Source organism: Gorilla gorilla, chromosome 4 (genome assembly GCF_029281585.2).
Source record: "Gorilla gorilla gorilla isolate KB3781 chromosome 4, NHGRI_mGorGor1-v2.1_pri, whole genome shotgun sequence".
Lineage (NCBI taxonomy): Eukaryota > Metazoa > Chordata > Mammalia > Primates > Hominidae > Gorilla > Gorilla gorilla.
The window spans coordinates 143,297,622-143,317,268 of NC_073228.2; the positions used below are offsets into that span (position 1 = coordinate 143,297,622).

At 44.4% G+C, this 19,647-nt stretch overlaps 1 protein-coding gene and 1 non-coding gene across 11 annotated transcripts in view; one reads left to right on the forward strand and one right to left on the reverse strand.

Moving 5' to 3' along the window:
* The window catches only part of DNAJC18 (DnaJ heat shock protein family (Hsp40) member C18), a 35,970-nt gene extending 19,760 nt beyond the window's left edge, over window positions 1-16,210 (reverse strand). For 3 of the 10 annotated variants that reach the window (XR_010133945.1, XM_063706805.1, XM_063706806.1), the window contains exons 1-6: window positions 16,097-16,170; window positions 15,395-15,477; window positions 13,999-14,196; window positions 11,123-11,209; window positions 9,087-9,273; window positions 248-393 (exon numbers count right to left, since the gene is read on the reverse strand). Coding sequence is in view for 9 of the 10 variants with exons in the window: in XM_063706805.1 (XP_063562875.1) it covers window positions 248-393; window positions 9,087-9,273; window positions 11,123-11,162 (373 nt within the window). In the remaining variant the exon portion in view is untranslated. Of the gene's footprint in view, window positions 1-247; window positions 394-9,086; window positions 9,274-11,122; window positions 11,210-13,998; window positions 14,197-15,390; window positions 15,478-16,008 lie in introns of all 10 variants that reach the window. The other 7 variants (XM_031011245.3, XM_031011247.3, XM_031011244.3 and 4 more) reach the window with 7 other exon arrangements.
* A 3,318-nt stretch (window positions 16,211-19,528) lies between these two features.
* Window positions 19,529-19,639, forward strand: LOC115934714 (U5 spliceosomal RNA). The gene has a single exon (XR_004070478.2). It is a non-coding gene; the product is annotated as a U5 spliceosomal RNA (small nuclear RNA).
* The last annotated feature ends 8 nt before the right edge of the window (window positions 19,640-19,647 follow it).

Below are 19,647 nucleotides of genomic sequence, written 5' to 3' on the forward strand. Positions count from 1 at the left end.
GGAGGCTGAGGTGGGAGGATCACTTGAGCCCGGGAGGTGGAGGTTGCAGTGAACTGAGATGTCACCACTGCACTCCAGCCTAGGTAAAATCAATTGGGAGCTATGCTGATTATCACTATTTAAGAGGTGTGGCAGGGGAATAAAACCCTCCTTATGGCCTTATAAAACAACTATGGGGAAGGCTAAAAGCAACTTATTATGACCAACCATGACAAGGGCACCACTGAGCATTGGTTCAGGATCAGACCTTTGAAAGCATCTGTTGCTCCAGGAGCACAGTTCTTGTCAGGGTGAAATTTCAGGGCGAGTTTTCTGTAAGCTTTCTTAAGCTCTTCGTCACTGGCATCTTGAGAAACTCCCAGAATTTCATAGTAATTTCTGCATTTCTTGATCCTAAAAAAAATCACAAGCATGTATGTCTATAAAGGTCCCTTTTGTACAACTAACTGCAAGATAATACATCGATCCTACCTCCAATCTGTGGGACCCAAAACAAACCTATAAGAAAATTAGTGCACACGTTAATGAAACATTCAGATTCATTAACAATGTCCTTCTCCCACCCAGAACTTAATGCCTTTCAAAGTACTTTTACATCTACTATTTACTCTTCCTATATCCCTGCAAGTGAGTAGAACAAGTATGCTAATTGTTACACCAAGGTTCAGGCTAAGATCCTGAGAGATGAACTACAGGACAGCAAAGCCGGAAGAAACAGTTACTCACCCTGTTTGTTTGTAATTTTTTCTCTCTTTTTCCTATGGCTATCTTTTTAAACTGTGTTTTTTGCTTTTTTTTTTTTTGAGACGTAGTCTTGCTCTTGTTGCCTAGGCTGGAGTGCAATGGCGCGATCTCAGCTCACTGCAACCTCTGCCTCCTAGGTTCAAGCAATTCTCCTGCCTCAGCCTCCCGAGTAGCTGAGATTACAGGGATGCGCCACCAGGCCTGGCTAATGTTGGTATTTTTAGTAGAGATGGGGTTTCACCATATTGGTTAGGCTGGTCTCAAACTCCTGACCTTGTGATCTGCCCACCTTGGCCTCCCAAAGTGCTGGGATTACAGGTGTGAGCCACCGTGCCTGGCTAAACTGTGTTTTAAAAAAGTTAACATACACATGATAGAAGAAAAAGAGCCAACAGAACTAAAGTTTATACAGTAAAAATTCTCCTGCTTCCTCATTCCCTGTCCCCCAGTTTCCCACCACAGGGATAACCATCATTAGAAGTTTTCTGTGGATCCTATGTACAGAGAGTACAGGTATAGTCCTCTCCATTTTTTTCTTGCCTAAATGGAAACATATTATAATCACTTTTCTACATCTTGCTTTAAAAAAAAAATTATTTTGGGCTGGGCGTGGTGGCTCACTCTTGTAATACCAGTGCTTTGGGAGGCTGAGGCAGGAGGACTGCTTGAGGCGAAGAGCTTGAGGCCAGCCTGGGCAGGATGGTAAGACCCTATCTCTATGAAAAATTTTAAAGAGTTAGCCAGGCATGGTGCCTTGCATCTGGAATTCCAGCTACTCAGGAGGCCAAGGCAGGTGGATCACTTAAGCCCAGGAGTTTGAGGCTGCAGTGAGCTATGATTGTTCCACTACACTCTAGCCTGGGCAACAGAGCATGATCCTGTCTCTAAAAAACAAACAAAAAACAATTTATCTTGGAGATCAATCCTTAACATATAGAAATGAGAAGTATAGAATAATAGTTTAGACTAGACAGTAGTTTAGATTAGAGTGGCAGTTCTGAACTTTTGATCTCAGCAACGTTTTATACTCTTAAAAATTACTGATATGCATGGTACAGGAAGCGAAAAAAAATTACTGAAGACCTCAAAAGAGCTTTCATTTATATGACTTCTATCAATCCACATCTACTATACCAGAAATGAAAACAAAAAATTTTTAAACAGTGATGATGTAATTACATGTCATACAGCCTCTCAAAAACTCCACTGTATAATCATGAGAAAATTAGTGAAAAAGACAAGTAACATGTTTGTATCATTATGACTACAGTTTTAAACTTGCAGACCTATCCCCTAAAAGGATCTTAGGGTTCCCCAACCACCCTTTGAGAACTGCTGGATTAGAGATGAGCTCTGGAGTCAAAATGCCTTGGTTTAGCTTTGATTTTGCTGTGTACTTAACCTCTATAGCTTGGTGTTATCTTCTGAAATGGGCTAATAATTATATTTCACAGAGTTGATATTGTGATTAAATAAAGTTTTCATCAAAGTGCTTGAGAGCATTTAATACTAAATAAATATTACCTAGTATTATATATCTACCTCTTTTTTTTTTTTTTTTTTGAGACAGAGCCCAGGCTGGAGTGCAGTGGCGCGATCCCGGCTCACTGCAACCTCTGCCTTCTGGGTTCAAGTGATTCTCCTGCCTCAGCCTCCCGAGTAGCTGTGACTACAGGCTTGCATCACCACACCCAGCTAGTTTTTTGTATTTTCAGTAGAGACAGGGTTTCACTGTATTGGCCAGGCTGGTCTCGAACTCTTGACCTCAAGTGATCCACCTGCCTTGGTCTCCTAAAGTGCTGGGATTACAGGCATGAGCCACCACGCCTGGCCTACCTCATTCTTTTTAAAATCTAAATATTATTGCATTGTATCAATGTATAATATATACATTACCTACTAATTTGTATTGAGAAGGTCTTCAGTCTTTTGCTACTATATAATTCAGTAAGGCAGGCAGAGATTCGGAACTTCGTTGGGAAATTCATCGTAAGTCAGTAACACAGGTTGGACTCTAATGCAGGGTCTGGGCTGTCAGCAGATCCCTTCCACATGAGCTGCCCATGGGGAGTCTTTGAATCCCCAGCCCAGTTTCCAATCTCTGCTTCCATGGCAGACACTCAGGACTCCTTCTCCTAAATTTACTACTTGTTTAATAATGCTTTATTGAGAAATAATCCATGTACCATAAAGTTCACCCTTTTAAAATGTACAATTCATTAGTTTTTAAATACATTTTTAGAGGTGTGCATCTATCACCACTATCTCATTTCAGGACATTTTTATCACCCCAAAAAGAAACTCTATACTCATTAGTTGTCACTCCCACTTCTCCCCCAGCCCCTGGGACCCACTAATCTACCTTCCCCTCTATAGATTTGCTTATTCTGAATATTTTACATAAAAGGAGTTATATAACATGTAGCTTTTTGTATCTGGCTTCTTTCACTTACTGTAATTTTTTCAAGGTTCATCCATGTTGTAACATGAATCTGTTCATCCCTTTTTGTTACAAAATAGTATTTCATTGTATGGATATACCCCATGTTGCTTGTCCATTATCAGTTAATGGACATTGGGTTGTTTCCCCTTTGGGGTCGTTATGAATAATATTGCTATGGACATTCATGTACAAGTTTTTTTGTGGAAGTATATTTATATTTCTCTTGGAATATACTAGGAGTAGATTTCTAGGTCAATAATCTTAATTTTCTTCTGAACCTTAAGAGGAATTGCCATATTGTTTTCCAAACTGGCTGCATTCCTACCAGCAATGTACAAAGGTTCCAATTTATCTGCTTCTTTATAAACACTTATCATCCACCTTTTTGACTATAGCCATTCCAGTGGGTATATCTCATTGTGGTTTTGATTTGCATTTCCCTAATGACTAATGATGTTGAACAAGTTTACATATGCTTACTAACCATATATATATCTTCTTTATTCATATATGGAGGAATATATAGGAGGAATGCCTATTCAGACCCTTTGCCCATTTTTCCAATTGGGTTATTTGTCTTCTTATTGTTGAGTTTTAAGAGAACTTTGTACGTTCCAGATAAAGTCCCTTATCAGATATACAGTTTTTAAATGTTTTCTCCCATTCTGTGGGTTGACTTTTCACATTCTTTTTTTTTTTTTTTGAGATAGAGTTTCACTCTTGTCATCTAGGCTGGAGTGCGATGGCATGTTTTCGACTCACTGCAACCTCCTCCTCCCAGGTTCAAGCAATTCTCCTGCCTCAGACTCCCGAGTAGCTGGGATTATAGGCACCTGCCACCACACCCAGCTAATTTTTGTATTTTTAGTAGAGACGGGGTTTCACCATGTTGGCCAGGATGGTCTTGAACTCCTGACCTTGTGATCCACCTGCCTTGGCCTCCCAAAGTGCTGGGATTACAGGCGTGAGCCACCGCGCCTGGCCACAGAACTTTATTTTTTTTTAGAGACAGGGTAGGGTCCCTGTCACCCAGGCTGGAGTGCAGTGGCACGATCATAGCTCACTGCAGCCTCCAACTCCTGGGCTCAAGTAATTCTCCTGCCTCAGCCTCCCAAGTAGCTGAGACTACAGGCATGCACCATAACCCTGAGTTAATCCAAAAGAACTTTTTAAAGGCAGTCCCTTAATGGCAAAGTACTTCCTGACTTCACGAAGAAAATATCAATGGAGCCAGTCCAGAAAAAGGGCTCTCATTGCCCAGGCCTTCTTGCTGTACAACCAAAAGGCTGGCAGCTGGTGTTCATCTTTTCCATTCAAGGCTCAGGGGTTAGCAGCTTTATATATAATGGCAGCCCCCATCATAAACTGAACTGCATTTGCACAAAATAGCAGAGTTAGCCTATCCCTTCCTGCCTTATATTCTGATGCTCACTTCTCATCCTTACTAATACAATGTCCTTTGTGACATTTCTTTCCCAGAATAGGGCACTTTTGTCTGCACTAAAAAGTTGATGAGGTAGGGCTGGCCGCAGGGTTCACACCTGTAATCCCAGCACTTTGAGAGACTGAGGTGAGTGGAAGCCTTGAGCTCAAGCATGCGATAAGTAATAATCACATCATGGACTGTATGCCTTTCTTATAGCAGTCCTGCACCCATATAAAAGCTTCATTTTCAATATGAGATGAAAAGGTATTTTGCAAAAAGTGCAATGTTTTCTTACCTGCTGGCATTAAGTGCAGGTGGATCACAAGGCCAGGAGTTCAAGACCAGCCTGGCTAACATGGTGAAACCCCATCTCTACTAAAAATACAAAAATTAGCTGGGCATGATGGTGGGCGCCTGTAATCCCAGCTACTTGGGAGGCTGAGGCAGGACAATCGCTTGAACCTGGGAGGTGGAGGTTGCAGTGAGCCAAGATCGTGCCACTGCACTCCAGCTTGGGCGACAAGAGCAAAACTCCATCTCAAAAAAAAAACAAAACTGGAGAACTGCAAGAGATCACTTTTTACTGCTATACATAATTTACTCAAGAGACAAACTGCTCACAAAGAGATGATTAGCATCATGTGAAATTTTAAGCAGATACTCCCAATACTTGAGGCTCAGCAAAATAACAGGAGCTAACTACAAAATTATTACAGTAGTACAGTACTACTGTTAATTTTATGCAGGTGTGATTAATACTGCACCTGTATGTTTACATTTTTCTCAAATGCAAATGGTACCATGTAGTCTCTTAAGTGTTTGTGAGCATATGTTTTGATAGATTTTCACTTTTTATAATAGATTTGTGTATATTTTATGATAGTAAATGATAAAATAGACTAGAATCTAGATATATTTTATGCATTCATATAATTTTCTTAATTTTTTTGGTATGTCCATGCTCCATGGTTTGTGAGATGGTGATGATGATAATTATTATTTGAGATAGAGTTTCGCTCTTGTTGCCCAGGCTGGAGTGCAATGGCACAATCACAGCTCACTGCAACCTCTGCCTTCTGGGTTCAAACAATTCTCCCGCCTCAGCCTCCCAAGTAGCTGGGATTACAGGTGTGCGCCACCACGCCTGACTAGTTTTGTATTTTTAGTAGAGACGGAGTTTTGCCATGTTGCCCAGGCTGGTCTCGAACTTCTGAGCCCAAGTATTCTTCCTGCCTTGGCCTCCTAAAGTGCTGAGATTACAGGTGTGACCCCTTTTTCAAATTGTTGCAAATCTAAAAAATTTTTCCAATGTATTTATCTTTAAAAATTTACATATAAAAATCCATGGTTCAAACTGATGCCACTCAAACCTGTGTTGTTCAAAGGCCAACTGTATCTCTTTTTTAAAACTATTTATTTATTTATTTATTTATATATAGAGACAGGGTCTTGCTTTGTCACCCAGGCTGGATTGCAGTAGGGTGATCATAGCTCACCTCAGCCTCGAACTCCTGGGCTCAAGGGATCCACCTACCTCAGCCTTCTGAGTAGCTGGGATTTTGGGTGCATGCCACCACACCTGGCTAAATTTTTATTTTTAGTAGAGACAGGGCCTCGCTATGTCGCTCAGGCTCGTCTTGAACTCCTAGCTTCAAGAGATCCTCCTATCTCAGCCTCCCAAAGTTTTGAATTACAGGCATGAGCCACCACACCCAGCCTCAACTATTTTCTTAATTTCATTTTTTTATTGTTCATTGCTAGTATATAGAAAAATGATAATTTTTGTATATTGATCTTATATCCTGTAACTTTGTCCAACTTATTAGTTCTAACAGTATTTGTGTGTGTGTGTGTGTGTGTGTATTCATTAGGATTTTCCATTTACAAGATCATGTCATCTGTGGATGTAGTTTTACTCTTCTTTCCAATTTGGATGGCTTTTATTTCTTTTTCTTGCTTAAATGCCCTGGCTTGACCCTCTAGTACAATGTTGAACAGAGTGGCAAGAGTGAACAGACATACTTGTCTTGTTCCTGATCTTGGTGGGAAAACACCTAGTTGTTCACCTGTAAGTATGATGTTAACTGTGGATTTCTGTAGATGGACTTTATCAGGTTGAGGAAGTTCCCTTCTATTCCTAGTTAAGTGTTTTTATTATGAAAGAGTGTTGGGGCTGGGCGCAGTGGCTCACACCTGTAATCCCAGCACTTTGGGAGGCCGAGGCGGGCAGATCACAAGGTCACGAGACCATCCTGGCCAACATGGTGAAACCCCGTCTCTACTAAAAATACAAAAATTAGCTGGGCATGGTGGTGTGCATCTGTAGTCACAGCTACTCAGGAGGCTGAGGCCAGAGAATTGCTTGAACCTGGGAGGCAGGGGTTGCAGTGAGCCGAGATCGTGGCATTGCACTCCAGCCTGGGTGACAGAGCAAGAACCCATCTCAAAAAAAAAAAAAAAAGGAGTTTTGGATTTTGTTAAATGCTTTTTCTGTACCTATTGAAATGATCGTGTGATTTTTGTCCTTTATTCTATTAACATGGTATGTTACATTGATTGACTTGTGTGTGTTAAACAATCCTGCAATACTGGGATAAATCCCGCTTGGTGAAAATGTATAATACTTTTTACATTGCTGTATTTGTTTTACTAGTATTTTATTGAATATTTTAAAATCCATATCCATACGGGATATTGGTTGATAGTTTAGACTTCTCATGATATTTTTGTCTGGTTTTGGTTACAGAGTTAATACTGGTCTCAAAGAATGAAGCCAGCTGGGCCTGGACTTTTCTTCATTGGAAGTTTTTTTTTTTTTTTTTCCAGACAGGGTCTCCCTCTGTCACCCAGACTAGAGTGCAGTGGTGCTCACTGTAGCCTCGCCCTTCCAGGCTCCATCAATCCTCCTACCTCAGCCTCCTGAGCAGCTGGAACTGCAGGTGTGCACCACCATGCTCGGCTAATTTTTGTGGGGTCTTTTTGTTTGTTTTTTATTGTACTAATGAAGTTTCGCCATGTTGGCCAGGCTGGTCTTGAACTCCTGGGCTCAAGTGATCCTCCCACCTCAGCCTCCCAAAGTAATGGGATTACAGGCATGAGTCACCATGTCCAGCTAGAATTTTTTTGATTGTTAATTAAATCACCTTATTTGTTGTAGGTCTACTTGGGTTTTCCTTTTTTTTTCTTTTTTTTTTTTTTTGGAAATAAGGTCTCTGTCACCCAAGCTGCAATGCAGTGGCACTACCATAGCTTACTGTAACCTCAGATTCCTAGGCTCAAGTGATCCTCCTGCTTCAGTCTCCAAAGTAGCTGGGACCACAGGCATGTGCCACCATGCCCAAGTATTTTTTTTTTCTTTTTTTAGAGATAATGTATTGCTATGTTGCCCAGGTTGGTCTCAAACTCCTGGTCTCAAGCAATCCTCCTGCCTCAGCACCCCCAAAGCACTGGGATTACAGGTGTGATCCACCATGCCTGGCCTCCATTTTTCTTGGGTCAGTTTCAGTAATTTGTGTCTTTCTAGGCATTTGCTGATTTTATCTAGGTTATCTAATTTGTTGGCACACAATTGTTCATAGTATTTAGATTGGTAGGGATATCCCTCTTTCTTTTTTTTTTTTTGAGAGACAGGGTCTTGCTCTGCTGTCCAGGCAGGAGTGCAGTGGTGCGATTATGACTCACTGTAGCTTCAGCCTACTGGGTTCAAGCAATCCTCCTGCCTCAGCCTCCCAAGTAGCTGGGACTACAGGTTGGTGCCATCACACCAAGCTAATTTTTGTATATATATTTTTTTTGGAAGAGAGGGGGTTTCACTGTATTGTCCAGGCTGTCTAGTTCCTTAAGGTAGATTAGGTTACTGATTTGGAGTCTTTTTTGAAAAAATAAGCATTTAGAGCTATAAATTTCCTTCTAAGCACTGTTTTAGCTGCATCCTATACATTTTAGTACATCGTGTTTTCATTTTCACTCATCTCAAAGCATTTTCTAGCTTTCCTAGTGATTTATTCTGTGACTTGCTTGCTTATTAGGAGCTTGTAGTTTAATCTCCACATATTTGTGAATTTCTCAAATTTCCCTTTGTTTTTGATTTCAGAGAACATACACTGTATGATTTCAATCTTTTTAAATTTACTGAGGCTTGTTTTATGACCTAAGATATGGTCTATCCTGGAGAATATTCTATGTATCCTTAAGAAGAAAATCGTTCTGTTGTTGTTGAAAGAATGTCCTGTAGATGTGTGTTGTGTCTAGTCGGTTTCTGCTGCCTCTCTTAAAGTAGAAGCAGGGTAGTCAGTTCATGTTATACCCTAATATTCCACTTCTACTTAGTCTTCCCTCTGAGGTCAAGAAGCTAGTATGCTTCAATTATCATCATCATCATCATTATCATCAGTCAATACTTACATAGCACATCCAGGCACTCTTCTAAGCACTTTCCATAAAATCACTCATTTAATCTCACCACATGCTCACCTTTGTACCCCAAGCAGCTGTTCCTCACTATACGTGGAGTTCCCCTCACCCTGCCGGGTCTGAGTCCACTCATTCTCAGACTTCTTTTCCTTTTGTGCCTTCATGCAGTTACAGCAGCCACAGGGGTCATGACTCTCAGGAGGTGTGTCTTCTGGGTATTTGTTTCTTCTAACTGCATCAATGTAAGCTGCAAAACAACAGCCCCTCCATTAGGTCTCCATCTGACCCTGAAAATCAACTTTGCAACCTGCCTTAGCTCTCTGGGAGGCTGCTCGTAAGCATGAGAAGGTAAGCATGATGGCCAGGGCTAGAGGTGTCATGCTGACTTTTAAGCACTCATACAAAGCTGAATAAACATGTTTCTCTGTGGTCCATGGTCAGAAGAGACACTGCTCGTAAAATAGTATTTTTTGTTGCAGTGCCTCCCACCCCTAAAATTTAAAGTAGAGAGGAGTTCAATTCTTTTACACTAACAATTATAGAACTAATATATACCAAGGAATTTGGCTAGAAGATATAGAGGGCGGATGGGTAAGACCTACTCCTGACCACAAAGAGGTTAGTTTAATGCAAGCTAGTCCAACCCGCGGCCCACAGGTGGCATGTGGCCCAGCACGGCTTTGAGCTCAATACAAATTCGTAAACTTCCTTAGAACATTATGAGGGCCGGGCGCGGTGGCTCACGCCTGTAATCCCAGCACTTTGGGAGGCCAAGGCGGGCGGATCACGAGTCAGGAGATCGAGACCATCCTGGCTAACACCGTGAAACTCCGTCTCTACTAAAAACACAACAAATTAGCCGGGCGTGGTGGCGGGCGCCTGTAGTCCCAGCTACTCGGGAGGCTGAGGCAGGAGAATGGCGTGAACCTGGGAGGCGGAGCTTGCAGTGAGCCGAGATTGCGCTACTGCACTCCAGCCTGGGTGGTAGAGCGAGACTCCGTCTCAAAAAAAAAAAAAAAAGAACATTATGAGATTTTTGTTTGCAATTTTTTTTAAGTTCATTAGCTGTCATCAGTTAGTTATTTAGTCGTCAGTTAGTGTATTTTATGTGTGGCCCAAGACAATTCTTCTTCCAATGTGGCCCAGGGAAGCCAAAAGATTGGATACCCCTGGTTTAAAGGGAGAAGATTCAATAACAACACCTGCAGAATGTAAAGAGGGTCATAAGCAATACAGTCAAAAGGGGCACAGCACTCATGTCTTCTCTGGAGGACCTGAGAAAGGCTTTAACAACATCTTTCTTCCGCTTAACATCCCTCAGCTACCTCCACCCACTGCTCCCGGACAGTCTTCCTCTAAGTCGGCCTGGCTAACTCCGACGCGTCCTTCTTGTCACCATTTGTAACACTTTCTGCAAGAAACCTCCCTTGACAGCCAGTCTGCGTTAGGTGCCTTGTAAGTGTGCTCTCCCAATCCCTGACCTTGCTGTGTAGCCCAGGCGTTTTGTATTATTCCCCCGTTTTGTAATTGGCTGTTCAGTCGTCAAACTCTCTCAGTGGGCTGCGAGTTTTGTGAGCTAAGGGACCCATGTCAGTCAAATCCCCACTGCAGAATCAGCATTAGGCGGGGCACACAATAGGTATTGGATCAATATTTTTTGCCTGACTGTAGGGTGAAAAAGGCTGGTCCTGATGCCGGCTGGAGCGACATGATCAAACAGGGACTGAAGGTCAGGTGGCCCAGTTAGGCGAAAGATAAGGGCCAGGTTAGCAAGCTGCGGAGAGACCGCAGCACCCCACGGGCCCTCCAGTCACCCTGGCACGGGCGGGGCCTGACAGCTGCGGGCCCTGGGCGGGGCACGGGCGGGGGCGGGGCTGGGGGCCAGAGGCAACAAGTCGTCACCGGTGACTCTGGGCTCGCGGTCGGTCCCCAGCTTCCCTACCCCATCCGCAACCCTACTCAGGCTCAGCATCTTTTCACAGGCCTCTATCCATCACCTCAGACCCAGGATCTCAGCCCTTGTGCGTCTTCAGGATCCTCATCCCTGATCTCTCCCGAACGCCGCCCTATCCCTCCTTCAGGCGGGGACCTAGTACCTTCCGTCCAGCGCTCCCCGCTGCCCAGAGTCGCCGCCATATCGGTTCCCAATCAGCAGGTCCGCCGAGCCTCCCCCGCGCCCGAGGCTGAAAGAGAAGGGGGCGCGGAGCGCGGGGCACGCTGGTCATTGTAGTCCAGTCCATATGAGCTCCCGGGGCACTGGACTACAACTCCCGGCAGGCTCTGCGCCAGAGGCAGTGGGAGATGCAGAGAAGTGCTCGACCTTCGTCAGGAATCTGTGGAAGAGTGCTGCTGCCAGCTGCCAGCTGCCTGCAGCACGGCTCTTGGCTTTTCCTCATTTGTAGAGTTGGGATAGTGGCTTCGGCCCTGCCTAACCCTACGGACATCCAAGGAGGGGCGACTGAAGTCCTGCATGGAAAGGGCTTCGCAAACTATAGGCTAGAGGGTGACAGTATGACTATTATGCTCCTCAGGGATGTCTTTTTGAAGCATACGCTAATGCCTGTTCTGTGCAGTCAGTGGTAGGCCCTGGAGATTCAGAGATGGGTTTTGGGGATGCCGAACCCAGCCTTTGGAAGCTTGAGTCAGGAAAATAGAAAAGTGATGTAGATTTATGGGGTTGGAGGGCAATCTCAGTATGTTCCTACTGCCCCAGCTCCTCAGGCACTGGACATCAGAGGGTATCGGGGTGGAGAAAGAAGACATGGAAAGGTATTGGGGCCGGCATGAAGAGCCTCCATCTTTGCTGTTCCTGTCCTTCCTCCAACCCATCCTACTCCAACACCCCTCTGACACTTTTCTCCTCTCTTCCAGTCTAGTTATCTCTTTAGCCCATTCGTTTCTTTTCTGAAGGACCAGACATTGAGATTAGTAAAAAGGAAATGAGGAAATAAATATTCTTGCTGTTCCTCATCCAGGTATGGATGGAACCTAGCAAAGAATAAAAGCAACACTTTCTTCATAGGTGGATGGCTACAGTTCATCCCCAAACAAAAAATTACCCAGAATTAACTGAGGTCTTACCCAAGAAGACCAAATCAATCACGATATCAACTAGCACCTATTTAGGCAGTTGGGGAGAGATGTATATTCCTGGACATAAACTTGGAAGGGTAAAAGCACCAAAGGGCATGCAGTTCCAGCCCTTGCCTACAGTCATGGCCCTGCCATCACTGACATTATGCCCACTTAAGAACTCAGAGAACGGCCGGGCGCGGTGGCTTATGCCTGTAATCCCAACACTTTGGGAGGCCGCAGCAGGCGGATCGCGAGGTCAGGAGATCGAGACCATTCTGACCAACATGGTGAAACCCCGTCTCTACCAAAAATACAAAAATTAGCGGGGCATGGTGGTGTGTGCCTGTAGTCCCAGCTGCTCGGGAGGCTGAGGCAGGAGAATCGCTTGAACCCGGGAGGCAGAGGTTGTAGTGAGCCAAGATCGCGTCACTGCACTCCAGCCTGGGCGACAGAGTGAGACTCTGTCTCAGAAAAAAAGCAAAAAACAAAACTCAGATAACAAGGCCTTTCAAGTGGAAAAAGCACTGGTCTAGAAGTTGTATAGGTGTTATATTAATAGCTGGGGTTTTGCCACAAATCATTGCGTGATCCTGAACATCTCCTTTCTCCTTCTTCTTTGGCCTCAGTCTCATCACCTATAAAACGAGAAGGTTGGATTCAATTAGTAGTTTTGTTTGTTTGCTTTTTGAGACAGAGTCTTACTCTGTCGCCAGGCTGGAGTGTAGTGGCATAATCTCGGCTCACTGCAACCTCTGACTCCCTGGTTCAAGCGATTCTCCTGCATCAGCCTCCTGAGTAGCTGGGACTACAGTCGCACACCACCATGCCCAGCTAATTTTTGTATTTTTGGTAGAGACGGGGTTTCACCATGTTGGCCAAGATGGCCTCAATCTCCTGACCTTGTGATCTGCCCGCCTCAGCCCCCCAAAGTGGTGGGATTACAGGCATGAGCCACCACACCCGGCCTCAATTAGCAGTTTTTAAATTGAGGAGTCCTTAAGGCTTAATGTGCAGATGTCTCTGGAATCTTCTATTGAGGAGTGGGAGCGGGGAGGAAGGCATAGCAGGGAAGGCACTAGCACCTCACCCTTCTTCAGTCAAAGAAGCTCTGCTTTTTTCTGTTTTGTATTTTGTGGTCTACTAAAGGAAAGAAAACCCACATGTTTGAAAACTACCAAACCAGTTGACCACTAAAAGCTTGTGTCATTTGTAATATCAATTTCTCCTGGAGCACTTAAAGTCAGTGTTCTTCCCTCATCCCCACCCCCATAAGCACTGAGAAAGTAACCGTTGTCTAGAAATTTGGTCATTTTCACTTAATTTAGGAGGAGGAATTTAGCATAGTGGTTAAAAAATCTGCATAGGATTGCCGTAGGATATAATAAGATAATGCTTGCAAAGCTTTTAGCACCTCATCTGGCATGTAGTATGTGTTTAATAAATGCTGACCACTGTTATAGACTGGCTCAGAGGAAAAGAAGCCATTTTTTATAGTTTGACATTGTAAATTAGGAGCAAAGGGGTGTATATGGGGTATATCATAAGGTCCTGGATATAACTAACTGGACCCCATTCCTGTCTATCTGGCAATCATTACCTGCAAATAAGACAAGAAGCAAAACACTACCAAAAAGGGCTGGGAAGCTGCTTGTCCATGCACCCTAACCCCTGAATCCAGCCACTAAAACTGGTGATTTTCTCCCTTTCAGAAACAGAAGAAGATGGCAAAAGTGAACTAGTATGAGAAGGTTTTGGGTCATCCTAAATCCAATGAATTATGGATGTCCTTAAACTTGAGAGGCAAAGGAGGCCCCAGAACCATGAGATGAGTCAAAAGCTCAGCTCTAGGACACGGGACCTATGACCAGCTAATTAATCCACGGAGCAGTGTACTCACAGAAAGCTGGATCCTGAAGGTCCTTCTTGTGCTCTGCAGCTGAGGGACCTGATCAGGGACATCCATCAGGTGGTTGAATATAAAAAGGAAGTTCTTCTGGTTTGGGGAGGCTAGACCGCCTGCTCTAGAAGATGGACAGCTGAGGGTGGGATGGACCTCGGAGTCCAGGGGCACAGGGAAAAGGTCTGGAGGTACTACCTGGAGATGTTAGAATACCATGAAGTCAGAGGTGTTTGGCTGAGAGTGGGCTGTTAGAGCACTGTAGGGGTTAACTGGATTGAGAGGAGCAACTATGAATTATGAGACTATCTAGGAGCAGAGCCTAGGTTCAAGAGTATTGGACAAGATTTGGGAAGCTGGGGCCTCTTCCCAAATCTTAGCTGCTGTCTGGTAGCTAAGCATCCTCTCTCCTCATGCTCTGAAACCTTACATCCCCTTCTTTTCCAGACTTCTTTTCATTTACTTCTAGAATAGTAACAAAAATGGTTTAGCATTATGACCTTCTCAAATATTGCCAAGTATCCACATGTATTCTTCAGTTTGTTTACACCTCAGCTAACACTTCTGGATGAATTTTTTTTATGATCGCATCACTTGGACTAACGCGAAACTCTAAAGCTCAACATTAAGAATACTTCTGTGCCAGTTTTTGCTTAAACTCATCAACTAGTCAGCAAAAATAATCCTCACTGTAAAGTTCAATTTCTGTGTTTTGTAAAAGAGGAAGCTGTGGGTCCAAAGAGTACAGGATGGAGGTGCCAGTCGAAAAGGACCCGCAGGAAAAGTGAGAGGGTAACTGGGAAGGAGATAAGGGAAGAGAAATTGGGGTCTCCAAGGCAGTTCTCAAAGAGAAGGAGGTAGATGTGGAAAGAAGTTTGACGAAGAGAGAAAGGAGGACATCCACAAACCCAGGAAAAGACTGGTGGACAGAATCACACAGTGTTTTCCAGCACATTCAAATTTAATAGAGTAGTACTAGCTGGGCTTGGGGAAATTGTGTGCCAGAACTAGGTCAAGGGGGCCTGCAATGATCCTTCATCTGCTAAACCATTTTACCTTAGGGCCAGCCTCAGATTTCTCTCAGTTTTCTCCACTTACTTTATTTTTTTGAGACAGGGTCTTATTCTGTTACGCGGGCTGGAGTGCAGTGGCGCTATCACAACTCACTGTAGCCTTGATCTCTTGGGCTCAAGCGATCCTCCCACCTCAGCCTCCTGAGTAGCTGGGACCACAGGCACATGCCACTATGCCCACTATGCCTGGCTTTTTTTTTTTTTTATTTAAGATATGGGATCTCACTATGTTACCCAGGCTGGTCTGGAACTCCTGGGTTCAAGCAATCCTGCCCCCGGGGACTTCCCAAGTGTTGGGATTACAGGTGCCTCCACTTACTTACATGTTGAACTGTAATGGATTCTTGCTGGTGATACTGAGGTTTGTCCTGTGCCCTATATGATTGAGATGCTGCCCCATCCAGCCCTAGAAGAAAGAAGCTGAGTAAATGATCCTCCTGTCCCACTGGGCCTGTGTGTCTGAGCTGGTTTATTGGTTGCCCTCCCATAGGATGAGGGAAAAAATGAGAGAAGGACATTCTGCAGCTAGACCCCAATCCCCGCCACCTGTTCCTGTTTAAGGACCACGTAGTCCTGTGTGAGAAAAGGGAGGAAGTCATCTTGTAAACGATCATCATCCTGTTGTCTAGACATGAAGGAAGAGATAGGGTTTCAAGGAAGCTGCAAGGGCTGCACTCAGATTTCCTGTCAGAGGTGGGGTCTTGGATTTGCATAAACAGTAGGCTCCTCCAGGAGAAACCTCTCTATTAGAGTTTGCTCCAGAGCAGAATTCAGCATTTAATTCATCCTCAACCCCTTCCCAAAGGATAGAGTTACTTAGCAACAGGAAAATCCACATGGCTTACGTGGTACTGCGGTGTCAGTGTCAGGGTAAAAGCCTTTCAATCTCAAAGATTATTAATACCAGTTGTCTCCCTCTTCCCCCACATATAAATACCTTATGACTAACAGCTTATATATGCAGGTCATTGCCCAGAGTCAGAGGAAAATGTGTGGTTTTATAATGAAGATGTCAGCTGAGTTACCTAGAATGAAGCCCCATGTCCTTAACCTGATTAGTCCAGTATGATGAGCAGCTGTACTGAGTGCCCATGGCAGGCAGAATAACAACAGCACAAACAGAATCCTAGACATTGTTATGTCACCTGAGGGGTTCCATCCCAATGGTGGATGTTGGACCAGAAGTGGCTACTAAGTCATGTGCTGTTGGCTGTGAGATTTAAATCAAATATATATGAATTATTTAAAAAATACTAGCCAAGGCCGGGCGTGGTGGCTCACACCTGTAATCCCACAACTTTGGAAGGCTGAGGTGGCCGGATCACCTGAGGTCAGGAGTTCGAGACCAGCCTGCCCAACATGGTGAAAGCCCATCTCTACTAAAAATACAAAATTAGCCAGGCATGGTGGCGGGAACCTGTAATCCCAGCTACTCAGGAGGCTGAGGCAGGAGAATCACTTGAACCTGGGAGGCAGAGGTTGCAGTGAGTGGAGATCATGCCATTGCACTCCAGCCTGGCCAACAAGTGTGAAACTCCATCTAAAAAAAAAAACAAAAAACAAAAAACAAACAACTAACCAGGTGTGATGGCTCACACCTATAATCCCAGCACTTTGGGAGGCTGAGTGGGGAGGATGTCTTGAGCCCAGTAGTTTGTAACCAGCCTGAGCAACGTAGCAGGACCTCATTTCTACAAAAAATTTAAATAAATTAGCCGGTTGTGGTGGCACACGTCTATAGTCCCAGCTACTTGGGAGACTGAGGCAGAAGGATCATTTGAGCCCAGGAGTTTGATGTTGCAGTGAACTATGATTGTGCCATGCCACTGCACTCCAGCCTGGGAGGCAGAGCCAGACCCTGTCTTCCCTCCCCTCAAAAAATACTGCAGTATTGCTTTCGTAGGTTAGGTACCCCACAAAATAGACTCTGAGACAATGAGATTTGCATACTAAAGGTTTCTTAGTGAGCACCCCTGGAACAACAGCTATGAGGAGTAAGGGAAGTAGGAATGGGGGCAAAGGAATTGAGGCAAGGGGTCCAGGTCTTCATCCCCACTCTTAGCCCCCATCAGCCAATCATCAACCAGCTGTGAGTCCTCAGCAGCCAACAATCCCACAGCTGGGGAACAAGCGCCTTGATCCTGAAGTGGGACCTGGGTGCTGGTGCCCTACTCCAAGCTGTCTGCTACAATTGCTCACTTCCCAAGTATCTCCATGTTTATTATCCCATTTTACCTAGCCACTAGCCTGTGAGGTAGCCAGGGCCAGGTAGGGCGCATTCTTCCCTGTTAATACACAGGAGAAATGGAACTCCCGAGAATGTGAAAGGCTTGTCCAGAGCTGCCTGCGACTTGTCTCTGGCTCTCACCCAGAGTGATCTCTACTTAGTACATTGTATTCATTTTTTCCTACGTCCAGAGTCTATAGAACTGTGGAATGTAAGAATGAGAAAAGATAGTGAAGGCCAAGTCATCCAGCCAGCTCACTTTAAAACCCGCCAGGCATGGTGGCTCATGCCTGTAATCCTAGCATTTTGGGAAGTCAGGGCAAGAGGATCACTTGAGCTCAGGAGTTTGAGACTGGCCTGGCCAACACGGCAAGAGCTTGTCTCTACAAAAAATTTTAAAAAATTAGCTAGGTGCAGTGGCTCATGCCAAGAGTCCCAGTTACTTAGGAGGCTGAGGTAGGATTGGTTGAGCTCAGGAACTCAAGGCTGCAGTGAGCCATGATTGTACCACTGCACTCCAGCAGTGGTACAAAAAAAAAAAAAAAAGTAAAGATATAAGAGAACAGGCTTGGAGGAGGGGGACAATTGCACCCAAAGTCTGTGGCAGAGCCCAATCTTATGATCAGACTTCCTTCACCCAAGAGCCAGTTTAGATTACCTAGGAAGTGCTGGGCACAGTGTGTCATGCAGGAGCTACAGACATGGGCAGGTTACAGGCCCTGTCCTAGGGGATTTTAGAATACAGTGAGTTCTCTTCTCTTCTCCTTTTCTTTTTTCCTTCCTTCCTTCCTTCCCTTCCTCCCTTCCTCCCTCCCTTCCTTCCTTTTTCTTTCTTTCTCTTTCTTTCTTTCCTTCTTTCTTTCTTTCTTTTCTTCCTTTCTTTCTTTCCTCTTCCTTTGTTTTCTTTCTTTCACGTCTTACCCTGTCACCCAGGCTGGAGGAGAGTGGTGCAATCAACCATGGCTCACTGCAGCATCTACCTCCCAGAAGCAAGTGATCCCCAGCCTCCTGAGTAGCTGGGACCACAGGTATGTGCCACCACACCCTGCTAATTTTTGTATTTTTTTGTACAGACAAGGGCTTGCCATGTTGCCCAGCCTGGTTGATATGGTTTGATTCTGTGTCTCCACCAAAATCTCATCTTGAATTGTAATCCCCATAACCCCCAAATGTCGAGGGAGGGATCAGGTGGGTGGTGATTGGATAAAGGGAGTGGTTTCCTCCATGCTGTTCTCATGGTAGCGAGTGAGTTCTCACGAGATCTGATAGTTTTATATGGCAGTTTTTCCTGATCTTGCTCACTCTCTCTCCTGTTGCCTTGTGAAGAAGGTGCCTGCTTCCCCTTCCATCATGATTGTAAGTTGCCTGAGGCCTCCCCAGCCATGCGGAACTGAGTCGACTAAACCGCTTTCCTTATAATTACCCAGTATTTCTTTATAGCAGTGTGAAAATGGTCTAATACACTTGTCTTGAACTCCTGCCTCAAGCGATCCTCCGGAACCTTGGCCTCCCAGAGTGCTGGGATTACAGGCATGTGCCACTATGCCCTGCTCACTCGGTTTCTACAGTCTCATTTTAATAATTTTAATGAGACAGAGGGGATGAAACTTGTTGTTCTAGCCTGTCTCTCTCATCGCCTTGAAAAGTCTGAATCAGGAAAAAATAGCATATTGTTGCTTCAGAATGAGTAAGCTGTGTTCTCCCTATGTTCCAAATTGCCAATTAACTTAAATACTCCCGAAAGACACACATGGATGACTCCTCCCTTGATTTTCCCCAAGATTCATTTCCAGACTAGTGTCATGGTAAACATGACTAAGACTAAGAAAGCAGACACCTCCTTTCTTTTCCTCCTTCTCTTTAAATGACTTTCCAGTATTTCTACAATCTTTATTCTATATTTGGACACAAGATAACTGTTGTATGGGGTGAAGTGGGTGGGGTTTGTGTTGATGAAGTCACAGACCTATCTTCACTGCAAACCTTCCCAGGGTTCATCCCATAGCTAAGACCAAAGTGATGCATGTCTACCCGGGGGCAGGCAGAGGACATTTGCCCTTTTCTCATTCACCTCTCCCGAGGAGGTGACTTAGGAACTTCCCTGAGAAGTTTCCTAGTCAAAACTTCTTTCTTGGTGATGACTGGTCACTGTTTACAGCCCCTTGTTTCTCTCCTCTATTGGAGTGGTTAGTCAGTCGCCTCAACCCTACTAATAAAAATAAACCAGGTGATACTCTGGTTTCTCTTCAGATCATATAAATCTTTCACCTTTTACTAAAGATTCCTGTGGAGAGTTTTTGAGTTTTTAGCTAATTTTTTGAGCCTTTGCTTTAGCAAGCCTAGTATAAA